The sequence below is a fragment of the Mangifera indica genome, chromosome 13 (genome assembly GCF_011075055.1).
Source record: "Mangifera indica cultivar Alphonso chromosome 13, CATAS_Mindica_2.1, whole genome shotgun sequence".
Lineage (NCBI taxonomy): Eukaryota > Viridiplantae > Streptophyta > Magnoliopsida > Sapindales > Anacardiaceae > Mangifera > Mangifera indica.
The window spans coordinates 13,170,473-13,197,045 of record NC_058149.1 but is presented as its reverse complement, the minus strand read 5'-3'; the positions used below and the strand labels follow the sequence as shown (position 1 = coordinate 13,197,045).

The 26,573-nt window shown below is 34.1% G+C and overlaps 4 protein-coding genes across 8 annotated transcripts; 3 read left to right on the top strand and 1 right to left on the bottom strand.

Annotated features, from left to right (window-relative positions):
- Positions 1-554: 554 nt before the first annotated feature.
- Positions 555-4,889, top strand: LOC123194637 (splicing factor 3B subunit 1-like). The gene is made up of 2 exons (XM_044607957.1): positions 555-680; positions 764-4,889. The coding sequence occupies exon 2, from the start codon at positions 789-791 to the stop codon at positions 4,569-4,571; it is 3,783 nt and encodes a 1,260-aa protein (XP_044463892.1). The 5' UTR covers positions 555-680; positions 764-788; the 3' UTR covers positions 4,572-4,889.
- Positions 4,890-5,581: 692 nt separating this feature from the next.
- Positions 5,582-12,162, top strand: LOC123194639 (casein kinase 1-like protein 3). 5 transcript variants are annotated; one of them, XR_006497312.1, is made up of 18 exons: positions 5,582-5,862; positions 5,965-6,005; positions 6,459-6,528; positions 6,606-6,754; positions 6,956-7,051; positions 7,147-7,217; positions 8,040-8,101; positions 8,190-8,253; positions 8,445-8,529; positions 8,908-9,034; positions 9,177-9,259; positions 9,708-9,774; positions 10,341-10,471; positions 10,653-10,829; positions 10,955-11,064; positions 11,348-11,411; positions 11,523-11,630; positions 12,066-12,162. XR_006497312.1 is itself a non-coding variant. In XM_044607958.1 (15 exons), exons 1-14 carry the CDS (start codon positions 5,787-5,789, stop codon positions 10,824-10,826), a joined length of 1,296 nt encoding a protein of 431 aa, XP_044463893.1. In that variant the 5' UTR covers positions 5,583-5,786; the 3' UTR covers positions 10,827-10,829; positions 10,955-11,243. The 5 variants fall into 5 exon arrangements, 1 of the variants encoding a protein (XP_044463893.1); XR_006497311.1 differs by having other exon boundaries at positions 11,280-11,411; XR_006497310.1 differs by having other exon boundaries at positions 5,583-5,862; positions 10,955-11,192.
- Positions 12,163-13,938: 1,776 nt separating this feature from the next.
- LOC123194640 (VAN3-binding protein) lies at positions 13,939-16,589 on the top strand. The gene is made up of 8 exons (XM_044607960.1): positions 13,939-14,621; positions 14,728-14,784; positions 14,955-15,023; positions 15,100-15,472; positions 15,660-15,824; positions 15,930-15,979; positions 16,170-16,227; positions 16,307-16,589. Exons 1-8 carry the CDS (start codon positions 14,364-14,366, stop codon positions 16,501-16,503), a joined length of 1,227 nt encoding a protein of 408 aa, XP_044463895.1. The 5' UTR covers positions 13,939-14,363; the 3' UTR covers positions 16,504-16,589.
- On the bottom strand, positions 16,567-20,357 carry LOC123194641 (probable lactoylglutathione lyase, chloroplastic). Its single transcript, XM_044607961.1, has 9 exons — positions 20,116-20,357; positions 19,312-19,516; positions 18,993-19,117; positions 18,759-18,823; positions 18,447-18,659; positions 18,298-18,345; positions 17,636-17,743; positions 17,333-17,473; positions 16,567-16,837 (listed from the first exon to the last, which is right to left on the bottom strand). Exons 1-9 carry the CDS (start codon positions 20,300-20,302, stop codon positions 16,796-16,798), a joined length of 1,134 nt encoding a protein of 377 aa, XP_044463896.1. The 5' UTR covers positions 20,303-20,357; the 3' UTR covers positions 16,567-16,795.
- Positions 20,358-26,573: the final 6,216 nt, after the last annotated feature.

Below are 26,573 nucleotides of genomic sequence, written 5' to 3'. Positions count from 1 at the left end.
AAAAAAAAGTGATAGGAGAATCTGTAATACTTCAAAATTTAGTTATAAGTAAAAATTATTAATTTTTTAAATAAATAAAAAAATTAATAAAGTTTTATGATTTTACTTTCAAATCTAATTGATTATTTAATTTTAACCATTTACAAGTGTGAGTTTGGATCAGAGCTACAACAACTTGGGGTGGGAGTAAGCCTTTTAGCCTATCATTTATAAATATTTTATTATATTCCTATGAAATGAAAGGTTAAAAATAAATAAAATATATATATTTACAATAAAACTATGTGTACCCATTTTGGGTACACAAATATATACACATTTATATATGTCATCATGTGATTGGATGATTTTAAATTGAGAATAAAACAATAACCAATTATATGATGACATATATGAGTATGTATATATTTGTGTACTCAAAGTGGATACACATAGTATTGCTCATATATTTAATATCAACCACCCAATTTGTAGATTTGGGCCAGATAAAAATCAAGCAGCCCAATGATAAGCAGGCTTTTGCACAACCTGAAAACCAAACGGACCTTCCTTTAGTCGGTGTTCATTTATCTCAAGCCCAAAATTTATATGGCCAGGTCACCCCTGTCCCCAAATTTCGTCAAGCTCACCTCAAAACCCTGAAACTGGCAAGCTCCCTCGTTCTTTTCGACTCAGCTCAGGTAATCTTAATTAATTGTTGTTATTTCGTATTCGTCTCTGTATTTCATTTTTCATTTAGTTTCGAATTCATTGAATCTTGTAGGGTTCGAGAAACCTCATCGATAGTCATGGATACAGAAATCGCAAAGACGCAAGAAGAGCGTAGACGAATGGAGCAAGAACTTGCTTCACTTACCTCGTTGACTTACGATCGCGATCTCTATGGCGGTGCTGATCGTGATGCTTACGTCAGTTCGATTCCAGTTAACGACGATGACGAAGCCAACAATCTCGACGCCATGGACTCCGAGGTTGCACGGAAACTCGCATCTTACACGGCTCCCAAGTCGCTTTTTAATGAGATTCCTCGTGGTGCTGACGATGATGATAGTAATCTAGGGTTTAAGAAACCGGGTAAGATTATTGATCGTGAAGATGAGTACAGAAGACGGAGGTTGCAACGTGTGATTTCGCCGGAGCGGCACGATGCGTTTGCTGCTGGAGAGAAGACTCCTGATCCGAGTGTAAGGACTTATGCTGATGTCATGAGAGAGCAAGCGTTGCAGAGAGAGAAGGAAGAGACTTTAAAAGCAATCGCGAAGAAAAAGAAAGAGGAGGAAGAAGCTGCAAAAGCTGAGGGACCTAAGAGGAGGAATAGGTGGGATCAGTCTCAGGATACTGATGCTGCTGCTGCGCCTGCCAAAAAGGCTAAAGCTACATCGGATTGGGATTTACCTGATGCCACGCCCGGTATCGGTAGGTGGGATGCCACTCCCACGCCTGGTAGAGTTTCTGATTCTACTCCTTCAGTGGGCAGACGAAATAGATGGGATGAGACCCCAACACCAGGACGTGTAGCGGATGCTGATGCCACTCCATCTGGTGGGGTTACTCCTGGTGCCACGCCAGCTGGAATGACTTGGGATGCCACTCCTAAAGGTTTGGCCACTCCAACACCAAAACGACAACGGTCAAGGTGGGATGAGACTCCTGCCACCATGGGCAGTGCCACTCCAATGGCTGGAGCCACACCTGCCGCTGCTTATACACCAGGTGTCACTCCTGTGGGAGCAATGGACGTAGCAACTCCTACCCCAAGTGCTATTAATCTGCGCGGTTCTATAACACCTGAGCAGTATAATTTACTGAGGTGGGAGAAGGATATAGAAGAAAGAAACCGACCCCTAACTGATGAAGAGCTTGATGCTATGTTTCCACAAGAAGGGTATAAGATTTTGGAGCCACCTGCATCTTATGTGCCAATAAGGACTCCTGCAAGGAAGCTACTTGCAACACCTACACCTCTTGGGACTCCCCTGTATCAAATTCCCGAAGAGAATCGTGGGCAGCAGTTTGATGTGCCAAAGGAAGCACCTGGTGGATTGCCATTTATGAAGCCTGAGGATTACCAGTATTTTGGGGCTTTATTGAACGAGGATGAGGAAGAGGAATTGACACCCGAGGAGCAGAAAGAGAGAAAAATTATGAAGCTGTTATTGAAGGTGAAGAATGGCACCCCTCCTCAGAGGAAGACTGCCTTGAGACAGCTTACTGACAAAGCAAGAGAGTTTGGTGCAGGTCCGGTATTCAATCGTATTTTGCCTCTACTTATGCAGCCCACTTTGGAAGATCAGGAGAGGCATCTTTTGGTTAAGGTTATTGATAGGGTGCTGTACAAGCTTGATGAGTTGGTTAGGCCTTATGTTCATAAGATTCTTGTTGTTATTGAGCCTTTGTTGATTGATGAGGATTATTATGCTCGTGTTGAGGGAAGAGAAATTATCTCTAATCTAAGTAAGGCAGCAGGTTTGGCTACTATGATTGCTGCTATGCGTCCAGATATTGACAACATTGATGAGTATGTTAGGAACACAACTGCTAGGGCCTTTAGTGTTGTTGCATCTGCTCTTGGGATTCCTGCACTGTTGCCGTTCTTGAAAGCTGTGTGTCAAAGTAAGAAATCCTGGCAAGCACGTCACACTGGGATCAAGATTGTACAGCAGATTGCTATCTTGATTGGCTGTGCTGTTCTTCCACATCTTAGGTCACTTGTGGAGATTATTGAACATGGTCTGAATGATGAGAATCAGAAGGTGAGGACGATTACTGCTTTGTCTCTTGCTGCCCTTGCTGAGGCTGCTGCTCCATATGGTATTGAAAGCTTTGACTCTGTCTTGAAGCCATTGTGGAAGGGTATTAGGTCACATCGTGGTAAGGTATTGGCAGCATTTTTGAAGGCTATTGGTTTTATCATTCCCCTGATGGATGCAATTTATGCTAGTTACTATACCAAGGAAGTTATGTTTATTCTGATACGAGAGTTCCAGTCTCCTGATGAAGAAATGAAGAAAATTGTGTTGAAAGTGGTAAAGCAGTGTGTGAGTACAGAGGGTGTAGAAGCTGATTATATTCGAAGTGATATTCTTCCTGAGTTCTTTCGGAATTTCTGGGTTAGAAGAATGGCTTTAGATCGGAGAAACTATAAGCAGCTTGTAGAGACAACTGTAGAGATTGCAAATAAAGTCGGAGTTGCTGATATAGTGGGGAGAATTGTTGAGGATCTTAAAGATGAGAGTGAACCTTATAGGCGAATGGTTATGGAAACAATCGAAAAGGTGGTTGCTAATTTGGGTGCATCTGATATTGATGCTAGGTTGGAAGAGCTTCTTATTGATGGCATTCTTTATGCCTTCCAAGAGCAGACCAGTGATGATGCCAATGTCATGCTTAATGGTTTTGGTGCAGTTGTGAATTCTCTTGGGCAGAGGGTGAAGCCATACCTTCCCCAGATTTGTGGTACCATAAAGTGGCGCTTGAATAACAAGAGTGCCAAGGTGAGGCAGCAGGCAGCAGATCTTATTTCAAGGATAGCAGTGGTGATGAAGCAGTGCCAAGAGGAGCAACTGATGGGTCATCTTGGTGTTGTATTATACGAATATTTGGGAGAAGAATATCCTGAAGTTCTTGGATCAATTTTGGGTGCACTCAAGGCCATTGTGAATGTTATCGGTATGACAAAAATGACTCCTCCAATTAAGGATTTACTTCCTAGATTGACTCCAATTTTGAAGAATAGACATGAGAAAGTCCAAGAAAACTGTATTGATCTTGTTGGTCGCATTGCTGATCGTGGAGCAGAGTTTGTGCCAGCTAGGGAGTGGATGAGGATATGCTTTGAACTTCTGGAGATGCTTAAAGCCCACAAGAAGGGTATTCGACGAGCCACTGTGAACACCTTTGGGTATATTGCTAAAGCCATTGGGCCGCAAGATGTCCTGGCTACTCTATTAAACAATCTCAAGGTGCAGGAACGTCAGAATCGTGTGTGCACTACTGTGGCAATCGCAATTGTCGCAGAAACTTGTTCCCCTTTTACAGTTCTGCCAGCCCTAATGAATGAGTACCGTGTGCCTGAGCTCAATGTCCAGAATGGTGTTTTGAAATCTCTCTCCTTCCTGTTTGAGTACATTGGTGAAATGGGCAAGGACTATATCTATGCAGTGACTCCGTTACTTGAGGATGCCCTGATGGACAGAGATTTGGTTCACAGGCAGACTGCCGCATCTGCTGTCAAGCACATGGCTTTGGGAGTTGCTGGATTGGGTTGTGAGGATGCTCTGGTCCACTTACTGAACTATGTCTGGCCAAATATTTTTGAGACTTCCCCTCATGTCATAAATGCAGTCATGGAAGCCGTTGAAGGAATGAGGGTTGCCTTGGGTGCAGCCATTGTACTGAACTACTGTCTGCAGGGGCTTTTCCATCCATCTAGGAAGGTTAGGGAAGTTTACTGGAAGATTTACAACTCACTATATATTGGCTCTCAAGATGCACTTGTGGCAGCTTATCCTACGCTGGAGGATGAGCAGAATAACATATATAGTAGGCCTGAGTTGCTGATGTTCATCTGAGGTGCAGCCTTTTTGCAGCTAGAGAAGAGATGATGCATTCATATTAGAGATCTATATTTGCATATTAATGCAGTAGTATGTTTAGTGGTATCCTCAACTGGGCTGGTTTCAGTATCAGAATTTCTGGTGCTTCATCTGGTTTGTCACATTGTTTAATAGTTTGTTAGTACTCCACCTACGGTGTAATTTCTAGTGATCGTGGATTCTCTGATTTTGGTGGGTTCATTTAATTGCAGATTGGAATCATGTTTTCTTACATAGCCTTGGCTGTCCACTTGAAGGGTCAATGAAAAATTGTTAGAAAACTTTTTCGCTGAATTGTCTATTTATTATATTTTAATGCATTAACAATTGATGTCTAGAAAATTTTGATGTTGGAAAAGGTGACAAGGAATCACGTTTTCTTACATAGCCTTGGCTGTCCACTTGAAGGGTCAATGAAAAAATGTTAGAAAACTTTTTGGCTGAATTGTCTATTTATAATATTTTAATGCATTAACAATTGATGTCTAGAAAATTTTGATGTTGGAAAAGGTGACAAGGAATCAAGGTTGTGAATTCATATTACAAGGAAGTTATTTAGGGACGGCAGGCGGAGGGCGGCCGAATACCCTAATATATAGGTCTGTTTATATAGAGAAAATCTTTTCCTATTCTTGCTATGGGACTATAAGGATTCTTCATCTTATTCTTGTGAAAATCTTTTTACCTTTTCTTACTTATAATAAAGACATTTTAATATTTAAATAAAAAAAGGTAAATTAAAGATATATTTATTTTTATTTTTCTCTTATTTTATTTTTTTATTATAAAAATTTTAGTTATTTTTAATTCCGTTTTCATCCATATAAAAAATATTTTTTTTTTCTGTTAAAAGATTAATGGGCTGGAAATTCGATTTGGTGGGTTGAATTTTATCATCTCCGGTGTCAATAATTTTTGGATTACTTGAAAAAATATCCAAAGGATCTAAAGAAGCCGTCATGCAAATCTCATGATCTAAAAATTTAACAATGATATGTTGTCACAAAGCAAATTTTAACCTAACTACCTTCCGAGTATAGTTTCAAAGGATCAAAAATAAAAAAAACCCCTCATTTTTTAAACGAACGCTCTCCCTAATACTCTTCACTCAAAACCCTAAATCTCTCTCTCACGTTCAAATTCAACTCAATCCTAAAGCTTATAGCTAAAAGAGAGAGCTGATATATACACATGGAGAGAATCATCGGAGAGAAGTACAGGTTAGGTCGCAAAATTGGAAGCGGATCTTTTGGTGAAATATTTCTTGGTATATTCCATTATCTTGTATAATTTTCATTTTCTTGATCATTATTAACTATTCAAGATACTGATTATTTTTTTTCCTTTATTCTTTTCTTAATTGTTTCAGCCACTCATGTCGAATCCAATGAAATCGTGGCAGTTAAAATTGTGAGTTGCTTGGACTATAATTGTTTGAAATGCATGAAGTTTAAGCATATTGGTCTGTGTTTACGGACAACTTTCAATATGAAGAATAAGACTGAAGTTCTTGGTGAATCTTTTTGTATAATTCGTGGATATGATCTGTTTTCGGTTGACCTAAAAGTTTTGCGGTCACTGATTTTGCAAACTAAAATACTAGACAGGACTGCCTTCTCATTTAAGTATCAAGCCTTAGATGTTTATCACGATTTGGTAAAATATGTCATAAATTTCGCTACACAGCTTTGTTTCCTTTGGCTTGTTAAGCTTTTAGGTTATTAGTTTCTTTTTCCAAATTTTGCACCAAGTTGTCATAATTTTTTCTGTGTTTACAATTTTAATTGGCTGCAGTTGTATTTAAATACCTCTAAAGAAGTTATGGGCATGGATTACATTTTGTGTTCCCTTTTGGTCTTGCAGGAAAACAACAAGACCAAACATCCACAGCTGCTATATGAAGCCAAGATATATAAGCATCTTCAAGGAGGAAGTATGAGACAATGGGATTGTTTGTCTGTGTTGATGTGCTATCTTTTTTGCTGGTTTGACATGTTTTTTCTGCTTCAGGTGGTGTTCCGAGCATCAAATGGTATGGAGTAGATGGGGATGATAATGTTCTAGTTCTTGACCTGCTAGGACCAAGTCTTGAAGATCTGTTTGTCTATTGTGGGAGGAAGTTTTCACTGAAATCGGTGTTGATGTTGGCTGATCAGATGGTAATTAGCAAACTTGTTTCTTGTTTTTTGGGGGTGATTGTTGTTGTAGTCAGCCTATATATAATCAGTATTTTGGGGTTTACTATTACAAGTAAGATGAGAGTTTTTTACATGAACCTGGATAAAGGGAATAATAAAAAAACAAACAATCAGAAGGCAGATATTCTAATGCACTTGATTATTGGGTTCACCTTACTGCAGATTACGAGGATAGAATTTGTGCATTCCAAAGGGTTTTTACATAGAGACATCAAACCAGATAACTTCCTCATGGGTCTTGGCAGGAGAGCAAATCAGGTAATTGTTGTGCTCTGGCATATTACTTGATTATCCGACTTGCATGAATTGCTCTGTTATCTCATATTTTATTTCTCTTTATATGGTATCTCCAGGTCTATATTATTGATTTTGGACTTGCAAAAAGATATCGAGACCCCACCACAAACCGCCATATTCCTTACAGGTGAATATTTCATTGTGAGGTCATATATATGCGCTCTTAGGTTTTTGCATTTTCTGTTGTCTACTTGTTGATGTTGATTTTGGGTGGTGCTCTAGATACAGAAGTTAATGTTATGTACCTTATTTTTAAAACATTTTTTGGTTTTGTTTTCCCAAAGATTCTATCACTGGTAAATTCGTTTGGACTAAATTTACCATTTGTTTCAAGAAAGTTTTTCACTGTTTATTCAGTTTCTTTAACTTGTTTTTATTTATTCAATTTGGCACCCTGAAATTCTACTAACGTCACTTGCATGTGCACTGCATTATTTATAACTATTATTGTACCCTAATTTTTATTAGTTAGGAAATATGTAGATATGAACTTTGGACTTTTTGTTTAGAGACGTAGGATCATACTGTAATAAAAAATAATCCAATTATAATAAGATAGAAGAGGAACTACTTTAAAATGATTTTATAAAATTTCTCTTAAAAAGTTTCTGAAGAGTTGTATGGATTACTGAAATTAATTCTGCACGTGACTGATATTCTGAAAGGATGTGATTTGTTGGAACAGATAGGGAACTATAAGGGCTACACCTCTGGTGTATGCTATAGCTTATTATCCTATCTGAAAGTAAGGTTTTTGTGGTCTTGACCTTTTACTTCCAGCATATTTCCCAGGATGTTCATTTTGCCTAGGCAGCTTGGGTATCAAAAGCTGTCATATTTCTCTATATATTGGCACTCTGAGCTCAATGTGACAAATCTTCTAAGTTAAATATTCCTGCTACAAGTTTTAATGTTTTTTTTATCTCCCCTTATTCTATTACTCATTCAGAGAGAACAAAAACTTAACGGGGACTGCTCGTTATGCAAGCTGCAATACTCATCTAGGGATTGGTGAGTACAGATATTTTTGTTATTCTATTTCATGGACTTGAGAGGTATGTGGCTATTGTCATATATTTTTCTTTTTATCTCTCTCTAGAGCAAAGCCGACGGGATGATTTAGAGAGTCTGGGCTATGTTCTCTTGTACTTTTTACGGGGAAGGTACGTCCATTTATTTTCCACTTTTGGGAACCCTGTCTCTTAATTTTGGTCCATGTGAATTCTAATTGCTGTAGTGAACCACGATTTTATTTGGTTTGTAACTGTTGTTTATATAACTCAGGGAGTAGGATGTTATGACTATAAAATATGATTCTCACCATATGACTCTGATAGAATGATTCTTCTTTTAGCCTCCCTTGGCAAGGTCTGAAAGCAGCTACTAAAAAGCAAAAGTATGACAAAATATGTGAGAAGAAGGTATCGACCCCTATTGAGGTATGTTGTTGTTTTCTTATTTTATTCCTGGCTCAAATTGGAGAAATAATACATCTTCAATTCTTCATATTATATTGGCTCTGGATTTTTCTTTCCTTACTGCAAAACTCTATTAGTTGTAACTGTTCAATTTTTACATCATTGTTCTAGTTTAACCTTTATAGGGTATGATTCTTTTTTGTGTTTTTTCTTTGGAATTGAATTGTATTTTCACTTTCATTTATTGGAAAAAATCTGGTGGACTATTGATAGTATCTTTAACTTTTACTTTCTGCAATGCTGTTATTTGTGGGTGAAGCAATTTTTGTTTTTTAAAATTTTCTGCTTGAACGTTACTACTTTGACAAATTAAGCCGACATGGAATCTATATTCTAAAGGTCCTGTGCAAGTCTCATCCTGTGGAATTCGCTTCCTACTTCCATTATTGTCACTCTTTAACATTTGACCAACGACCTGATTATGGGTTCTTGAAACGCCTGTTCCATGACTTGTTTACTCGAGAAGGTAATTGACTATGCAAATTTATCATGTTCATATTTTCCTCTTCATTCCATGGCTTATCAAGTCTCATACTGTGGGCACACTGTAAATTTGAATGTTCTATCTCTTGGAGTTATATTTACATTGTTATTCCCATATCCGACAGGATTTGAATTCGATTACATCTTTGACTGGACCATTCTGAAGTACCAGCAGACACAAAAGACAAAGACACCGGCTCAATCTTCTGTTAGTTTCTTTACAATGTGTTTTTCATCAGTTATTTTTTTGCAATTACTTTAAAGGCTTGTCTGCATAAGCTTGCATTATTTGTCAAAGTTCTCTGAAACACTTTTCCTTCAATTTTTTAAAGTTCTCCCAATAAAAGTTATTTTGACTTGTATTTGACTTATAGATAAACCCAAGGGGATAAGCCCTTTCTTCCAAGCAAGAATTCTTATGCTTTAATACTTTTCGGCTGTCTACTTGGGACAGAATATGTCTCACAAGTTTTTTGGTTACCAGGGTTGTAGGGGTTTCAAAGTATTCCTCTGCTTTGAACTTGATCAACAAAATAAGTGAGGTCAAATGATTTTTGGGCATGAACAGAAAATTCTTTATTATTTATGAATCACAGTTAGACTACTTCATGTTTCTATTGCCTTGTGGTTTGTTTTTAACATATGAAAATTTTCAGGATTTGCTGCCAGCTTCTAGGGTGATTAGCAGTCGAGCAAGGCCTATTGATACTGATAAACTTAAGGGTAAGCTCCCAGGCTGCCTTGTTTATGGTTCAAAATTTTTTGTTTGGTAGAGCATTAGTAGATGGTTCTAAATTTTTTCATTAAATTATATAAATAACCTTTCTTTTTGTTGTTGATTAAAATATATAATGCTGTTAAGTACTGATTATAATCAAGGAAAGAAAATCATTTTAAGATCTTCTATTTGTAATTATCATGGTATTGTATCTACCATTAGATAGGAGAAGCTTTTGTTTTGTACTTGATGATGACCAATACATTTATGCATCTTAAAATCTGGAAACACCAGGCTGCCAGATTTGTTAAAAAGGGCTCCTCCCACGAGGACCCCTCACCCAGTTTAGTAGATTGCACAACTTTCAAAAGAAATTCACACTGTCATTTTGGTTTTATGTTTGGTGTGCAATGGTTATTTTCAACCTTTGTTTAATGTTGGTATTTATTTTTATATCCATGCTATGTATTATGTGATTCTTTATAATTGGCAATATCATATTTGATTCTTAAGTGTTTGAAATCTTATTTTGCAAAATCCATCATACTTTGGCTTCATTCTTGGATTTTAGGAGTCAATGATGCATCATATTCTGGTGAGGTTATGGAGCAGGGGGGATCATATAAGCTCACTCGTCCACATGTGGATATGCATAGATCAATATCTCATAATGTGGGTTCCAGTAACCCGGTTGAGAGGCATGTAAGTCATCAATGCTGTAAAACTTATGTACATAACTTTTATGCCTGTTGAAGTTGATACTACATAATCATTGAATTGAGCATGTTCTCTATTTATAAGTTGCATTTAGAAGTTGAACTGTGATGGGGTTCTCTTTATATCCAGTAATTATAAGTCCTGGCATAAAATGTGCTTGTTGCAGAACACGAGCAATGTACCAGTGCCATCTACTTCATTGACCATGCCCAATGCTTTCAAAAGAAATTTCCCTGAGGGGCAAGAAGAAGCTGCAAATGTTGGTCGTGCAATCGGAAACAGAACTGGTGCTTCAAGCAGCTGGATGCCATCATTATACCGGAATTCTTCTGCTAAGTAATTGGTATTGGAACTTTTCATCTTTTTGTGTCTCTTTTTTTTATGGTTATTTGTTTGGCAATATCTTGTGGTATACTATAGACTTCGTGATATTCATCAGCCACTAAGCATTGATGTTGGTCTTTTCAGCCATGATTTGAAGGAATCTGGAAACACAATGTTGCAAGTTTTGTGAAGTTTGGGTTGCTTGAATTCTTTGTTGCAAGAGCTGACAGATCGTATCATGTAATTTTTATAAGGTGACTACAAGCACAGACACATTGGATGGTGCCAAGGCCTGGCCCATCGAAGCTTGGTTTTTCATGCTTGCATAAATGGGAAAAATGAATGAAGGCAGATTCGTGTTTAATTATTCAATGGATTATATGTAAAGTTTCTTCCATTCTTCTGTTAATAGATGAAAAAGTCTGTTGAGTTATATGGTTGTTTTGGTGATGTATTTCATTTAATTCAGGATTCTCATGCTCTATCCTTGTTGCTTTTTGTTTTTGGGACAAAATGCTGGATGTTTACCTGGATCAGTTTGAGTCTAGGTACCCACATCCTTCAGAATCTGAAAAATGAAAGGATTTATCCAGCATTTCAGGTACTGGATTATCTTGCTAAGTTTTATGGGATTTATTTTAATTACTACTATCATTTTACTGTATATTGAAATTCTGTGGAATTTGTGTGCTTTGTGTGTCTTGTTTGCCAGATTTATATGATTCAGATTTGGTATGAAAGAAGGTTTATATATAGAAGGGAGGAGCCCACCTTGCTTGTTGAATGGATTTCTGAGACCTAATATCTTAGTGGCTATAAGGTATTTGATGCACTTACTATTGCTAGCTCTTCTTTTTTTATTTTATGGCATTGCATCATTCATATGGTTAAAAATGCGATGAAGAATTCACGAAGAAATTTTTATTTTTGATTCTTCCAATGTAATATTCAGGGAACAAATACTATGAGCAATGTTATGTGTATCTAATTTTGAGTATCCAATTGGATACTTAAGTGATGTGTCATTATGTGATTAAGAGTTATTTTATTTTTAATTTAACACTTAATCACATAATAACTCATCATTTGGATATTCAAAACTAGGTATTCATAATTGTATTGCAAATAATATTCCTAGTTTTTCTTTTATTAAATTTTGCTAGGCCTCGGTTGTTGCAAGACTGCAGGAACAAGTCTTTCTGTAATATTTTTGGCTTTGGAAATTTATGGTCACACTATTGTGTATCTTTTTCAGGGAAAATAAATCTGGGATTTCAACGTCTTCTAAGACTTTTAATGTGTACGAGATAGCACTAATAGGAGTTGATGCAAGACACGTACGTTTCTTATGACTCTTTGTCCATGCGTAAGCTGTTAAAAGACCAAGATAATCTTAGTTTTCTAACATAGACTTCCCGAAGATTAAAAAAAAAAAAAAAGGGCTGCCAAATATAATATAATAAAATAAAAGCAGTGGTTTCATCTTGGAATTCTAAATTTCAATGATTGGACAACTATTGGTTTAATAAAGTACTAAACTTGTACAAGTTTTAGTGCTTAATTAACGTGATTCGACTTAAAGCAAAGATAAGAAGGACTTGACGCTTTAGGTTCTACTCAGAAAAAATATTATTTTTATATACGATTGGGTTTTGGTTCATGTGGTAGCCTTGGGATCATTAACTTTATTTTGAAAAGAAAAGAAGTCCCAATCAGAAAAAGTTTTCAATATGAATTACATACCAAACCCATTTGCCAAAATGTATCTTTTTCTCTTGGGCCAAAAGACTACTTCCCACCAAAGATTTGCCGACATCATTATCATTAAGTGAAATATAATTTACCGTAAGTTTAAAAAACCATATTTTCATATATTATTTATTTTTATTAGTGAATTATTTTAAGTGAAAAGATAAAAATATTTTCTTATTCTTTGTATTTTTTCTATTTATTCTTTTTCAAAAGTTTGAGGAACAAACATAATTTTTGAAAATATTAGGGGCATTAAAAAAATTTTAAGGGGTTTTTGAAAACTTGAAAAATTTTTGAAGGTGCTTTTGAATTTATTAAAATTTAAATGTCTCAATAGTTTCAAAAATAACAAATATACCTTTAAAAAATAAAAAGCTTACCACAATTTAATGTTCTAAAATTGGTTAGGACTTTAATATTTTTTAAGAGTTTTCAATGATAAATTTTTACATTGGTAACAATGTATTGATAATTTGATATTTATATTAAGTGTTAATGTTAATTTGGTAATTTTAATAAATATTTATAATAAATGTTAATATCATTCTTGTAATTTTAATAAATGTTAATATTTTTTGGAAAACTAAATAGACCCACTAACTAATAGAACTAGAAAATTTGACTTTTTAAAATTTTAAATGATGAAAATTTGTTCGTTCATCAAATTTTGGGTGGGAAATTGTCTTTTGGCCTTTCTTTAACGAAACCAAGCTACTTGACGCCATTTGGAGACCGCTGTTTAAGGTCTACTCCACTAACCATAAAAGAATAAAAGCTTATATAAAGAGGTGTTGGTAATGGCTTTCCCAATTGATTACATTCCACTTCTTTAACTCTCTTTTCTCGTGAAAAAAGACAAAAGCAAAAATGTGTAAGAGTCCTATAGTCGTGGCAGGAGCTTGCCAAGGAACAGAAGTTTGCTATGATATTCATCAACTTGTTTTTGGGAAATGAAGATGACGATACTTTTAACAGTTTTTGTTCTTAAACTTGTCCAATCACACATCTTCCTTTGTGTTCTTTATAAATAATCTGATAGAAATTTAACCCTTTTTCTCCAAAGCTGAAGTGATCATATTAAATAAATAAAATTTAAGTTTATTGATTGATATATTATTCGTGAGTTTCAAACTCATACTCTCACGTTTGAACACATTATTTTTACCTCTCAAACTATCTCTTGAAACATTAGTGTTAATTTATTTTTTTCATAACAAAAATTTTTTATTTAAATTGAATTATTTTTTTGAAATTAAATTGATTATGTTAAACTAGTAAAATTTCAAATTTAATAATCAATTTTATAATTATTACATTAAATAAGTAAAAATTTTAATTTTAAAATATCATAGAAAGGATTTAAAGTTTTACTTCTATGTTCGGGACACTCAGTCCGTTGCCTAGAGGGTGTTTTTGGAGTTTACAGGAGCCACAAGGACCCCCCAGTTTCTTACTTTAGACAGAGAGTGTTAATGGTGACAAAAGAGGACCAAGTCATGATAATCCCGCCGCTCAAAAAACTGGCCTTCATCTCTTTATGTATAAAAGCACAAAAGAAAGATAAAAAACAAAAGGTTCTCCATTCTGGTAGTTGATCAGAACAGATATGATTTCCCTTTAATGAGGGCCATTTTTCTGCAGTATTGAATACTGTTTCCACCTTTTCCTTGACTAATTTTTCTCAATAAACAAAAATATATGCAGCAACTTAGAATGTTAAATATCTGACTCACCATTTCTTCCTCTTCATCTTCTTATTCTTCCATTGCCTCCTTTCTTAGCATGAAAAGTTGCATGCAGCATGAAAAGCTCAACGCAGAAGCTGGAAAATATAGATGAAAATGGCCCTGCTAGGTGGCTACCTTCATCAGGCGCTGCACCCGAAACTCCTACCGAGTCCATGGAGTTTCTGGCTAGATCATGGAGCCTCTCGGCCATGGAGCTCTCCAAGGCTTTGTCAGGCACAAACATTGCTAATTTGAACCCTATTGATAAATCATCTTCATCTTCTGTCAGCATTCAAACACAAGATGCAGGCTCCACAGCTTTCAGGGAATCTGTAAGAACCCTTATTTAATTTGAAGAATTCTTTTCACTTCCGAACTCAAACATTCATGTTCTATTTGTCAATCATAACCTGAACGTTATGGCTTCTTTACCAACAGCCGGTAACTAATGAAATTAGTCCTCCGATTTCTCCAAGAGACAGCGAAGAAATGAAGGTATGTTTTCTCCTATGCTCTTTCGTAAAAGATTCATGTCATTCATAAATTAGTTCAAATCTTAACCCTCCATTAAACTGGGATAGAAAAGGGTATTTGCTCACTGGCGACCGAACTGAAAAGTTTGACCTAACCAAACACAAGTACTGCCTGTTTTCTAATCTGTACAGGAATTGTTTTTACTTCATCAAGCACTCCATCCGGAACTTATTTCCAATCAACAAATGCTCAAAAATGGGGTATCTCATCATTCCACGTCCTCTAACTCAGTTTAGCCATTGCATTGCCATCCTTATTGTTATCTATGTGCTACAGCTATACAAGAGCTTAGTGCGTGGGCGAACAGTGGGAAGATGGTTGAAAGATCAGAAGGAAAGGAAAAAGCAGGAGATTCGGGCTCATAATGCCCAACTTCACGCAGCTGTATCTGTGGTAGGGGTTGCTGCCGCCATTGCAGCAATTACTGCCTCAGATACAACCTTACAGGAAATGGCAACAGGTAACCAGAAGAAATCTTCCAGAACATCAGCTGCGGTTGCATCTGCAGCAGCATTAGTGGCATCTCATTGCATTGAGATTGCAGAGGACATGGGGGCTGATCATGAGCAAATCTTAACAGTTGTCAACTCTGCAATTAACGCAAGGACTAATGGCGATATCATGACCCTAACAGCTGGAGCAGCTACAGGTATATGCATAATTCTTCAGTTGCCTCTAAAACATTGCTACCTTTGACACGTAAAGTTGACTAAATTTAGTAAACTGCACACTCAGGCTGCAAAGCTTCAGATTACGGACACAATCGAACTTTAACTTAAAATATAACATTCCTAAATGGTTGCAATTGTCTATTTAAGAAAAACTTGATGGTGCAGCCTTACGAGGAGCTTCCATCTTAAGGGCAAGGCTGCAGAAGGGGAATGGGATGACACCCTTTGGTCTAGCTGATGAAAAGCGGCAAGAAAGCAAGGAATCTAACATCCCAACGGCACTTAAATTTGTATCTAGTGGGGAGGAAATTCTCAAACGTACAAGGAAAGGTATATTTTCACAAGAAGGAAAAAGAAAAATAGTGCCAGAAACTATTATAATGAAGTAATATTAGCAAACCATACAACTAAGTATTTGTAAAATGTGGAATGCAGGAGATTTACACTGGAAGCAAGTTTCTTTCAACATTAATACAAATCTGCAGGTAAAATGCAGAAAACCAACAAATCCAAGCAACTAGTCCAAAGAACTTTAATGAATGAATTTAATCAAAGTATTTGAACAACAACAATTATGAGCTTTCTCTCTGGGATCTCAACACAAAGCATTTATTTTTTACTTTTAGGCATATTTGTACTCTTCCTCAGAAAATGATTTCAATTTTTGAACAACAGGTGGTAGCTAAAATGAAAAGCAAGCACATGGCAGGAACATTCACAAAAAAGAAGAAATGTATGTCCCGTAGCCATAATTAATCAATTACCTTATTGAATCTGTTGGTCAACTGAGTTGAGCCATGCTGTGGTTGCAGGTGTAGTCTCTGAAGTCTACTGTGACATTCCAAGATGGTCCGGAAGGGAGAGGGAAGACAGCAGCGGGCAGAGAGAATATTTTGGGATAAAAACAGCTGACAGGATAATAGAATTTGAATGCAGAAATAAAGGTGACAAACAGATGTGGATTGATGGTATCCAGTATATGCTGAATATCTGTGCCAACATAAGATAATTCTAAGATGAAAGTTTACATTTGGATTGATGGAACATTAAAGTTTCAATTCCGCAAAGCAGATAACTTGAATATGTGTTTCATTCCTTTTGGGTGTGTGTTGATCAAAGGGCAATAATAAATTTACAACAATTAATACAAAACAAAATTTACAAAATGGAATTACGAATATTCCATCATTAGGTCATTTTGGAAATATAAAGTTTAGCAGAAGGCAATTTCTAATAAAAAAAACTGTTATGAATCTCCATAGATTCAATCAAGTGATTTAGCAGCTAAAATGATGTCATGGTCACTCTAGCTCCTTCTGAAAATCAATATTGTCAACAAAGACCTACAGGATAAAGAGAAAAAGAATGAGACTAAACCCAGGATGACTTTAGCAAGTACTGGAAAAAAAAGCTAAAACCCTAAAATGCATGTATTGCTTAACAAATGTTTGTCATCTTTTAATCATAAAACTTAGAATTGACCATATAGTCATTTAATTGATATTGAGATCACTATTAGAAAAATCAATCAGGATTAGTTCACTAGAATGTGAAGTTACTGAAAGCAACCCCATCTGTGAGAGATAAAACAAGTTCTGCCTCCTGAGTTCTCCAAAAAAGCTCATCAATAAGAGCTCCTGAGGAGCCCTAGTTTAGAAGGTTCTGTTTCTTATCATTCCATTTCTTTTATTTAAGATCTTTTTTCTTGAAATCACAACTATGCCTTCAAGGGCTTCAATTTTGTAGAAAAACTATTACACCTAAGCCACAGAAACTGTCACTATGGAATAAATGAACTTCTTTTAGTTAAAAGAAAGACTGCAAGATATAAACCCTACCGATTTCCAACCATCAGGATCCAAGCAAGCAGTAATCTTGGTGCTGATACCTGGCAATGGCCCAGGTTCACGAGTAATCTTTCCACCACACAGTTTGATTGCTTCGGCAGTCTTGTAAACATCATCTGTACCTATTGCAATCTGTTAAAATTCAAATAATTAGACTCCATATAATGATATTGAATAAGCCTGATGAGGGATGAGATGTGATTCCGATAAAAACAAGCACAATTAGCAAGAATCACATACATGCTGCTCAAATTCTTTAAGAAAAATATATAGCAGGAAAGTTGAAGAATTGACCTGAGCATAACCATTTCCTTTGTCGTAATCTGTGACCCCATAATTATATGTCAGTTCCAGCACTGCATTTTTATCTTCAGGACCATATCCCATCATGGCAATTGTGTACTGAAACAAAACAACTTAAAATCAATCAGAGCACCAACTAGCAGATGATAACCTTAAGACTGGGCAGATGTTGCAAGCAAGAGCAAACATGTCAGAACACAATAGACTTATTAGGAATACTACCTAATTTTGCAGCAATATTAAAATTCCCATCTTTCAAATGACTGGGAACCCTTCTTGGTTTCATCACTAACAAAGACACAGCTGTGGGAAACATTCAGCACACAGTACATGTTTACAGGAGAAAAAGGAACAAGTATGAATGATGGGAGTGAACAAATACATCAAAATTTTAAGAATAAAAAACGTAGGACTAACCAATCTATCAAATTCATCCAACATTGATTACCTCTCTAGAAAAATAACTGGGATAATTGAAGATGGTACGGGATCCAGATTTTGATGAATCTTGCTTATCACTTTTGTTGCAGGGTAAAATTCATGAAGGGAACCATGTACTTAGACCAAAGTGGACACATTTATCCTTAGAATAAACAAATAACCAGAAAACTTGAAAGATACTGGAGTCTGTTAGTGAGCAGTTGTAAATTTACCTTGTACTCAGGGTTATCTCTTTTGCGGAGAAGTTCCATGCCAAAAGCCTTCAGTAAGCAGGAAATACAAAGACCAGAACACAAAGCAAATAAGAGTCCTAATATTTAATAAAGACAGCAACTACTAAAAGGCAAAGAATACTGTTCACCTTCTTGTAGAAATTGATAGAGCGATCAAGATCACCCACTCTAAGCATTACTTGACATAGGGGCTCAGGCGTTGGCTCCCTCTCCAAAAGTTCAAATTTATAACCATCTGGATCTTCAATAAAAGCAATTATTGTTTTGCCACCTTTAACAGGACCAGGTTCCCTTGTAACTTTGCCTCCCTTTGCCTTCACAAGATCCACTGTTTTTGCAACCTACACAACAACATTTGATTGCAAAAAAGCGAATGATTAATCAATTACCTTAGTCTAACTTGACAAGGAATGCAATCATTTCATGTGAGGGGAACTCACATCCTCTACTGCAATGCCAAAATGGCCAAACCCAGTGCCAATGTCATATTTATCAACTCCATAATCTGCAAGCATCACCAAATTATATCCAAAAGAAGAAAAAAATGAAAATAGCACACATAAAAACATAAAAATATGAAAGCCTACCTCAAGGATTGGAGTATTTGAGAGATATCATTGACAAACAAGATCCATATTAGCGTTAAAATACAATGATATAGAAATATAACTTACTGTAAGTGAGTTCAACAACAAAATGGGAATCTTCAGGCCCATATCCAAGAAAAGCATTTGTATATCTCTCCTCTGGTATGTCACGCTTTCTTAAAAGTTTCATTCCCAAGCATTCAGTGTAAAATCTGCAATATTATAAAGCTATTTAGTAATTTATTAAACTAAATAATCCCCACGTTGCTGAAAAGAAATACATAAAATGGGAATTATTTAAACAAGTGGGCATTCACAAGCTATTTAGTAATTTATAAAACTAAAAATCCCCATGTCGCTGAAAGGAAATACATAAGATGGGAATTACTGAAACAAGTGAGCATACTTTATAGTCTTCTCCAAGTCTCCAACACGGTAAACGACATGAAGCATTTTTCTCTTGTCGTTTTTAACCCACTCTAAAGCATTTTGCTCAGTGACAGTGGTGCTTGTTGGTGCCATATTTCCAGATGTGCTGGCCTCTATTGTACTTCCATCTGCTCTTAAGAATCTAGATGCTTTAGCATCAAACAACTGTGATTGAGGGATAGCTGGATAAATGCGACAAATTTATTAGAAGGAAGAAACTAAAACTTAAAAAATGCTCAATGTCAAAAATGCTCAATGTCGTTCCTTCAATTAAAAATTTTTAGTTTGTGCAAGAACCTCCATTACAAAGGGCTAACTGGAACTATTTGGCTCGGTTGAATTTATCATTCAGCAGTTATCCCCAGTTTCAGTTAAGCTAAGTCAAAAACAAACAAAACTCTTTGGCAAAAAAAGATTGTGCTGACGCACCCAAACTAGTAGCTTAACAGAGCCAGCTGAATAATCTAAGATTCATATCCACATTCCTTTTTCTTCTAAAAATATTTCATAGACACCAGAAACACATAACCCTGGTAACCAAGACTACAAATTACCATATGAGAGAAAGTATTAACCTTGCAATTAAATTAAATAGATTTGCATCAATATCAAATTCTCAGACATTGATGCACAAATTTTCCTAGATACTTCAAAACTTTTCGCTATGCTTAGCAAACGAAAAACAGCAAACCATAAAAATAAAAATAAAAATCTCTTATTCAATGATTTACCAATTAAAAATATGAAAATCAAGAGATTTGAGATTGTGTGTAGTGTTTACCAGTGCCAAGTTGAAAGAGAGCAAGTCTTCGAGAAGGATTATAAGAGGAAGAGATATTTTTGTCATATCTGTAATTGCTGTTGTTGATGATGCAAACTGAAGAGAATTTGAAGAGCGGGTTTTGACGAAGAAATGCCGGAATCGTTAAAGAAGAAGAAGATGAAACAATTGGTAATATTGTCAGCATTGTAACTTGCTACTGTGATTCGAATCAGATTGTTTCTTATGTTTGCCTAATTATCCTGCAATTTCTTGGCCTACCCTTTGCTTATCGTGTCGTTTCCGCATTTGGACGTCATTGTGGATCACATCGGCCCATCAGCCCATTTAAATGTCAAGTCTGTGTAAATCAGTTTTTGGGCAACAAAATTACAAGTAATATTATGTATATCTATTTTAGATATATAAATATATATATATTATCATATAATTAGATATTATTTTATTTTTAATTTAAAATTATTTAATCATATAATAATATATATAAATATATATTTATTTGTATGTTCAAAGTGTATACACAGAGTAATTATAAAATTATATGTAATTACAATAGTAACAATGTGGTACTAATGATAATATGTTCCTGATTGAATAATTCTGATTTAAGAATAAAATAATATCTAATATTTTATTTGATACTCATTTGAAGTGTACGTAATGTTGCTATTATTAAAACTGATTGTAAATTCGATTAATAAAGTGTAAAAATACATTTTCCACCCTAGGTTTAGGGAAACCAATATTGTCTCGCCTAATTGGTAATTCTTTAATTTCTAGAATAAATGTAAATATTATAATTACTATATTATTACTATCTATTTTACTTTTGGAATTTATTATATTACCCTTGATAGTGGTTATCATCAGATCAAGGTATGATTCTAATAGACCGATCGTCCACTCTTTATCTTGCACACACAAAAAATGCAAAGCCTTGCACACTCCCTTGCAAATAGAACGATGCCCTATTCTCAATAAACGGTAACTCAACATCCCAGAACCCATCTCTCTGATTTCCCCCAACAAAACAAATCCAGTGAATAAAGGTGTTTGCCTATGAAAATTGGTTTAGGCTGAATTGGTGAGGATGGGGGTGTGGTTGCACTGTGATTGTGTTGAGGGGCTAACGTTAGGCTGAATGGTGTTGGTAGAGGGTGATGGTAAGAAGGAATCAAATGGAAAAAAAGAAATAATGAAAAAAAAATAGACCCCTAATAGAGACGACAAAGAGACAATTAGTTTTATATTTAAAATGTCAGTTTTGCAATTACAAAAGAACGAGAAGTAAAACCCATAAAAACATTTTAAAGTAAATAAATATATATATATATATATATATATATATATATATATAAAATATAATATAATGAATAAAAAGTAAAACAATTATTTGTAAGTAAAAAATAGATAAAATTAGTTTCAAGATATGTATCCATCCTTATCATGATTATTCGTATACTACGATTACGATATATAAAATGTATCTTATGATACGTGATGATACAAGTATAAAATAATATAAATCATAAAATGTATCGAATTAATATAATACAGTAGATATATCATATGATACGATATATATTATCAGTAGAGATCAATATATTATTTTAGAGAAAATAATAATATAGTATAAGTATATATAAAAAATTTTAAATTTTTAAAAATATGAAATATTTGTAATATTTTTTAAAATAATAATATATCAATTAAAATTTTTTATTATTTTATTGATAATTTAATATTTTATTTTTTAAAAATTATATAATATAATATTTGATAGATAATATAATAAATTAAATTTTTAATATATAATTTAACTATTATACTGGAATGTGTAATTTGGGGGTTAAGAGGTGATTATTGTTAGTTTTTATCATTAAACAAGTATGTTTTGATGTAATGACTATTGACTTTAAAGATTGAAAAACGGGAGGAGAGCTTGGTTTGAATAATTATTGATTCCTAGTATTAGTAAAAGGACGAATAAAATAAATAAATAAAATATTAAATTCATACGGACCTGCCACGTACGTACATGATAGTATCCACCACAAGTAGTTCTGAATTTCTTTTAAATTACTATTTAAAGACCAAACCCATTGCCTTCGCCCACTGCTCCCGCAGCAGGCTGTTTGTTTCTGAAAAATTAAAAATTATCTAAATAATTTATTTTTTATTATTTATATTATTTTATTTTATTTATTAATAATAAAAAATTATGATAATATTTTATGATCAATATTAACGTAATAGATAATATAGATATTAATCTGATTATTATATTTATCTTAGGTATTAAAATATTACTAAATTAATTTTGATTTTATTATAATTATATTATTATTTATTAATTTTTTGAAACAAAAATAAATTTATTTTTAATTAATATAAAAAATATTTAAAAATAGTTATATTTAAGATCATTTAAATAAAATCATTTACTAATATTCTTTTATTATCTTTAACTAAATATAATAATTATTTATATCTATATAATTTTATCAAATATAATAATCATTTATAACTAATAATATTTTAAGTAATTTATAATTAGGCCAAACAGCTATTTCCCACCCAAGGTTTAGCATTTTCTCAAATGTCCTCCTCTTTAATTATGAAAACATCAAACACCCACCCATGACAGGTTAGATTTAACAGAACCTTAACGCCTAAAAATTTTATCTCTTTTTACCCCCCTAAACTTTAAAAACTAACATTTTTCCTCAGCCTAAGTTTTAAAAAATCGCAGTTTTACTCTAGGGTTTGGTTTTGAAATCTCTGACGACCTCTCCGGCTCCGTTGCCGACGACCTCTCCCTCCCGAAGCAACCTCTCCTTCCGGTGATCTCTTTCCTCCCATTTGAAGGTCCGATCGACGTCGGAGATGTCTTGGGAGACGAAGACGACAGCTTATTTTAGTTTATTTTTAATATTATAGCAAAAATAACGATTTTACCCTTACAGAAGTTAGGGTTTTATTAAATCTAACTGGCCATGAATGGGTGTTTGATGTTTCCATAGTTAAAGTGGGGACATTTGAGAAAACGCTAAACCTTGGGTGGGAAATAGTCGTTTGGCCTTATAATTAAGATAATCTCTCTATTTTAATAATAAAATATTACTTAAATCAAACATCTCCTTCAAAGAAAGAATAATTGCTATTACATATTTATAGATTGTAAGGATAAAAAGATTATTTCATAAGAATTAAATAGTTAGTTTTGAAATTGAATTAATTATATTAAGTAAGATAAAATTTAAATTTAATAATTAGTTTTATAATTATAAAATTAAATAAATTAAAAGTATAATTTTAATATATTATTAAAAGATATGTTAAAATGATGTTGATAAATAGTTTTCATTGTTAAAATTGAAAAATAATATTTTATTTTTATATTTTCTTAATTTTGTTGGAAAAATAAGGAAATGAATGAAAATAACCTCAATTATTGCCTTTTTGAAATTAAAATATTAAAGTAATAAGTTTAATTATTTTTATTACTTTAAACTTTAAAATCTTCCTATTTTGCTTTCTTTTCCTCGTCTCTTTGCTTTTCTAGCTTCTGAATTTCCATTTGCAGACTTCAACGGCAACTATGGAAAATTGCGGGATGGAACTTTGCTGTGACTACGGTCACTAAGCTTTTGATTTGCACAGACACGATTTAAGCGCTCAACCGTAGTGCCTTCCTCTTCTCGTAAGTCATCATAGTCGACAATTGTGGCATGCTTCAGTGGCTACGTCTTCGCCAACAAAAGGCAAGCTCAACCCCTCTAAAAGACTTACTGAAACCAACTTTTCCTGGTGACTTTGTTTCAAAGTTTGGCCAATGAAAACTATTAAATCCAATTTACTTATGATAGGTTGATCTTTGTAACCCTTGTAAAAAAAATGATTTTATTGTCTTTGGTAATTATAAAAGTTAATTATAATTGAGATTTTAAAGTTTGAATTTTTAACTATTTTTTATATTAATTAAGAAGTTACATAACTTTTATAGATTACGCTCTATTTTTTACCATTATTTCTCTGTAAAATTATTACAGAATACAAAAGTACAATTAAACAAATTGTGTTGTAAATTTATAATTAAAATGTGTGGATCACCGATTACTTTTAGAGTACAAAAACATCGAATCCAAATATATTTTTTATGGTCTTAGAATTATTTAATTTTCGCTAACAAAAACACATGCATAAGCCTCGAAGTAGGCCATCACCACTGCTATTCATAAACAAATTATCACCACATTCAACAGTTTAAGTGAGAGAAACCCTAAAAAGATATATTAGAATTATGAAATGGGAAAGAAGCTCGAGAAAAGTGGTAGGAAGTTGTCACCGATTTGCTTCAAAGCCCTTTTGAGAATAGAGTTGAAATGACTAGAACAAAGACAAAGTTTATCATATAATCTCAATGAAATGACTAAAATGTCATAAATATCTTATCTATATAGATTAAATTGATAATATATGGATAGAAAATATAATTATTTATTTTATCTTTTATTTTAAAATTATTTAATCATAAGTTTATATACGTAAATTAATAAAAAATGTATAAGAAATTTTCCTTTATAATTTCAATAAAACTGCTTGTTGGCAAAATCTCATGCATAATTTTGAAATTTTCTCGAATTTCAATAGATAGAGATTATTGATATTTGCAAAATAAATATAAAATATAAAATATTTTATATTTATATTGAGATTATATCCTGCCGCACATGTTAAGATTTGTTAGCCATATGTTACACGTTTTACGTTCTTTTTAACTTTTTTATATTTTTTATTTCTTTCTCCCTTTTTAACTCGAGTCTTGACTTCCCAACAGCAATGAAGCTGTTGTTGGATTAGTATTGACTCCCTTGCTTCAGTACTTGTTATGTGCACTCTAGCTTTCAGCTTATAAGCATCAATGGCTACCGTGCTTAATTTCTGCACTATTTGCTTTATAAAATTGTCAAGAATATTTATTGCAACATGCATAAGCACATGGTGATGGGTGTCAATCACCGAAAGCCACGCCTCACACTACTAGCAAGAGGAAGATTAGGGTTTTTAAAGGGCTTGAGATGATGGGGATCCAGCGGATCAAAACGACATGTGGTTTCCATTCGACGTAAATCAGCCAATTCCATTGTTGGAACGTGGCCTTGCTTGATCTTTTATTGGTTTAATAGTAGATTTTAGCCTTATAAAATTATTGCTATAGACTCCACCAGTCAAGTTGGTCGACTCATCATTAACTACAAAACAAAACGAAAGTGCTTGGCTACTTTGTTTCAAACTTAAATCTCGATTCCTTACAAATAAACAATGATCAAATCGAAGCCATTAATGTCAGTATCCAATAACATAATAGTTAGCATAATTGTAGCCAGCCCGGCTCTATTTTAATGTCAAAAAGAAATAAGATAGAGGATGAAAAAGACAAGGCTGCAAAGTCCACATTCAAGAGCATACTCATTTAAATGTGACAATTTTTATGCTATAAAATTCAATCACCAACCACCCAGCAGTGAGAAGCAATCATACATCTCATCCTCTTTGCGATGTAAAAGCACGGTGAATGATTTCAGTCAGACCTCACTTTTCATTTATTAATATAAAGCTATCCAATATCAAAGCTTTTGCATAAAATTAAATGCTTCGTGGGGGGTTTCTGGCTGTTGACATTGGACGAGACACCCCGAGAACTTCTAATTATCGATTATGCTGTTCTTGTTTGTGCTTGATGGATCCATGCATATTATTATGGGTGAGAATGTGAACTCACTGTTTTCACTGTGGCCTTTTTTTAAAGGCCAAAGGACTATTTCCCACCCAAGTATGTTATTTTTTCAAGTTTTTCCTCTTTAATTTAAAAAATTTCAAATACCCTTCTATGAGCAATTAAAATTAACGGTAGTAAAGGTGAAATCATTATTTTATCTATAATATTAAAAATAAATTAAAATATAATCTCTTTTTCCCCCCTTAAACTTTAAAAACTAAAAGTTTTTCTAAGCCTAAATTTTAAAAATGACAGTTTCCTCCTAAGGTTTCGTTTCTAGATCTCCAACACCATTGCCAGCGGCCTCTCTCTCTCAAAGTTTCCTCTCCCTTGGATGGTCTCTCTCCCATTTAAATGCCCAATCGGTGTCAGAAGGGTCATGGAAGATGAAGAGCTTCATCGAGGAAGACAAAGCTCTTCGTCTTTCCAAAAGAAGACGACAGAGCTTTGTCTTCTTAGATGAAGACGACAACTTTGTCTTCATCTAGAAAGACGAAGACTTTGTCTTCCCTAACTCCTTTGATGTCGATCGGATACTCAAATGGATGGAGAAAGACCATCGAAGGGAGAGGAAACTTTTGGAAGGGAGAGACTGCTGGCAATGATGTCAGAGATCTGAAAACGAAATCCTAGGGGAAAACTATCATTTTTTAAAACTTAAGCTGAAAGAAACTTT

What these genes read in the sequence shown, in the direction of transcription:
- LOC123194637 (XM_044607957.1), top strand. Translation starts at nt 789, where the DNA reads ATGGATACAGAAATCGCAAAGACGCAAGAAGAGCGTAGACGAATGGAG.
- LOC123194639 (XM_044607958.1), top strand. Translation starts at nt 5,787, where the DNA reads ATGGAGAGAATCATCGGAGAGAAGTACAGGTTAGGTCGCAAAATTGGA. An exon ending in TGATGTTGGCTGATCAGATG is followed by an intron (nt 6,755 to 6,955) that starts GTAATTAGCAAA and finishes ACCTTACTGCAG; the next exon opens with ATTACGAGGATAGAATTTGT. An exon ending in TTGGCAGGAGAGCAAATCAG is followed by an intron (nt 7,052 to 7,146) that starts GTAATTGTTGTG and finishes TGGTATCTCCAG; the next exon opens with GTCTATATTATTGATTTTGG.
- LOC123194640 (XM_044607960.1), top strand. Translation starts at nt 14,364, where the DNA reads ATGAAAAGCTCAACGCAGAAGCTGGAAAATATAGATGAAAATGGCCCT. An exon ending in AACAAATGCTCAAAAATGGG is followed by an intron (nt 15,024 to 15,099) that starts GTATCTCATCAT and finishes TATGTGCTACAG; the next exon opens with CTATACAAGAGCTTAGTGCG. An exon ending in ACATTAATACAAATCTGCAG is followed by an intron (nt 15,980 to 16,169) that starts GTAAAATGCAGA and finishes TTTGAACAACAG; the next exon opens with GTGGTAGCTAAAATGAAAAG.
- LOC123194641 (XM_044607961.1), bottom strand. Translation starts at nt 20,302, where the DNA reads ATGCTGACAATATTACCAATTGTTTCATCTTCTTCTTCTTTAACGATT. An exon ending in TTGGCATTGCAGTAGAGGAT is followed by an intron (nt 18,660 to 18,758) that starts GTGAGTTCCCCT and finishes GTTGTTGTGTAG; the next exon opens with GTTGCAAAAACAGTGGATCT. An exon ending in CTATCAATTTCTACAAGAAG is followed by an intron (nt 18,346 to 18,446) that starts GTGAACAGTATT and finishes TGCTTACTGAAG; the next exon opens with GCTTTTGGCATGGAACTTCT.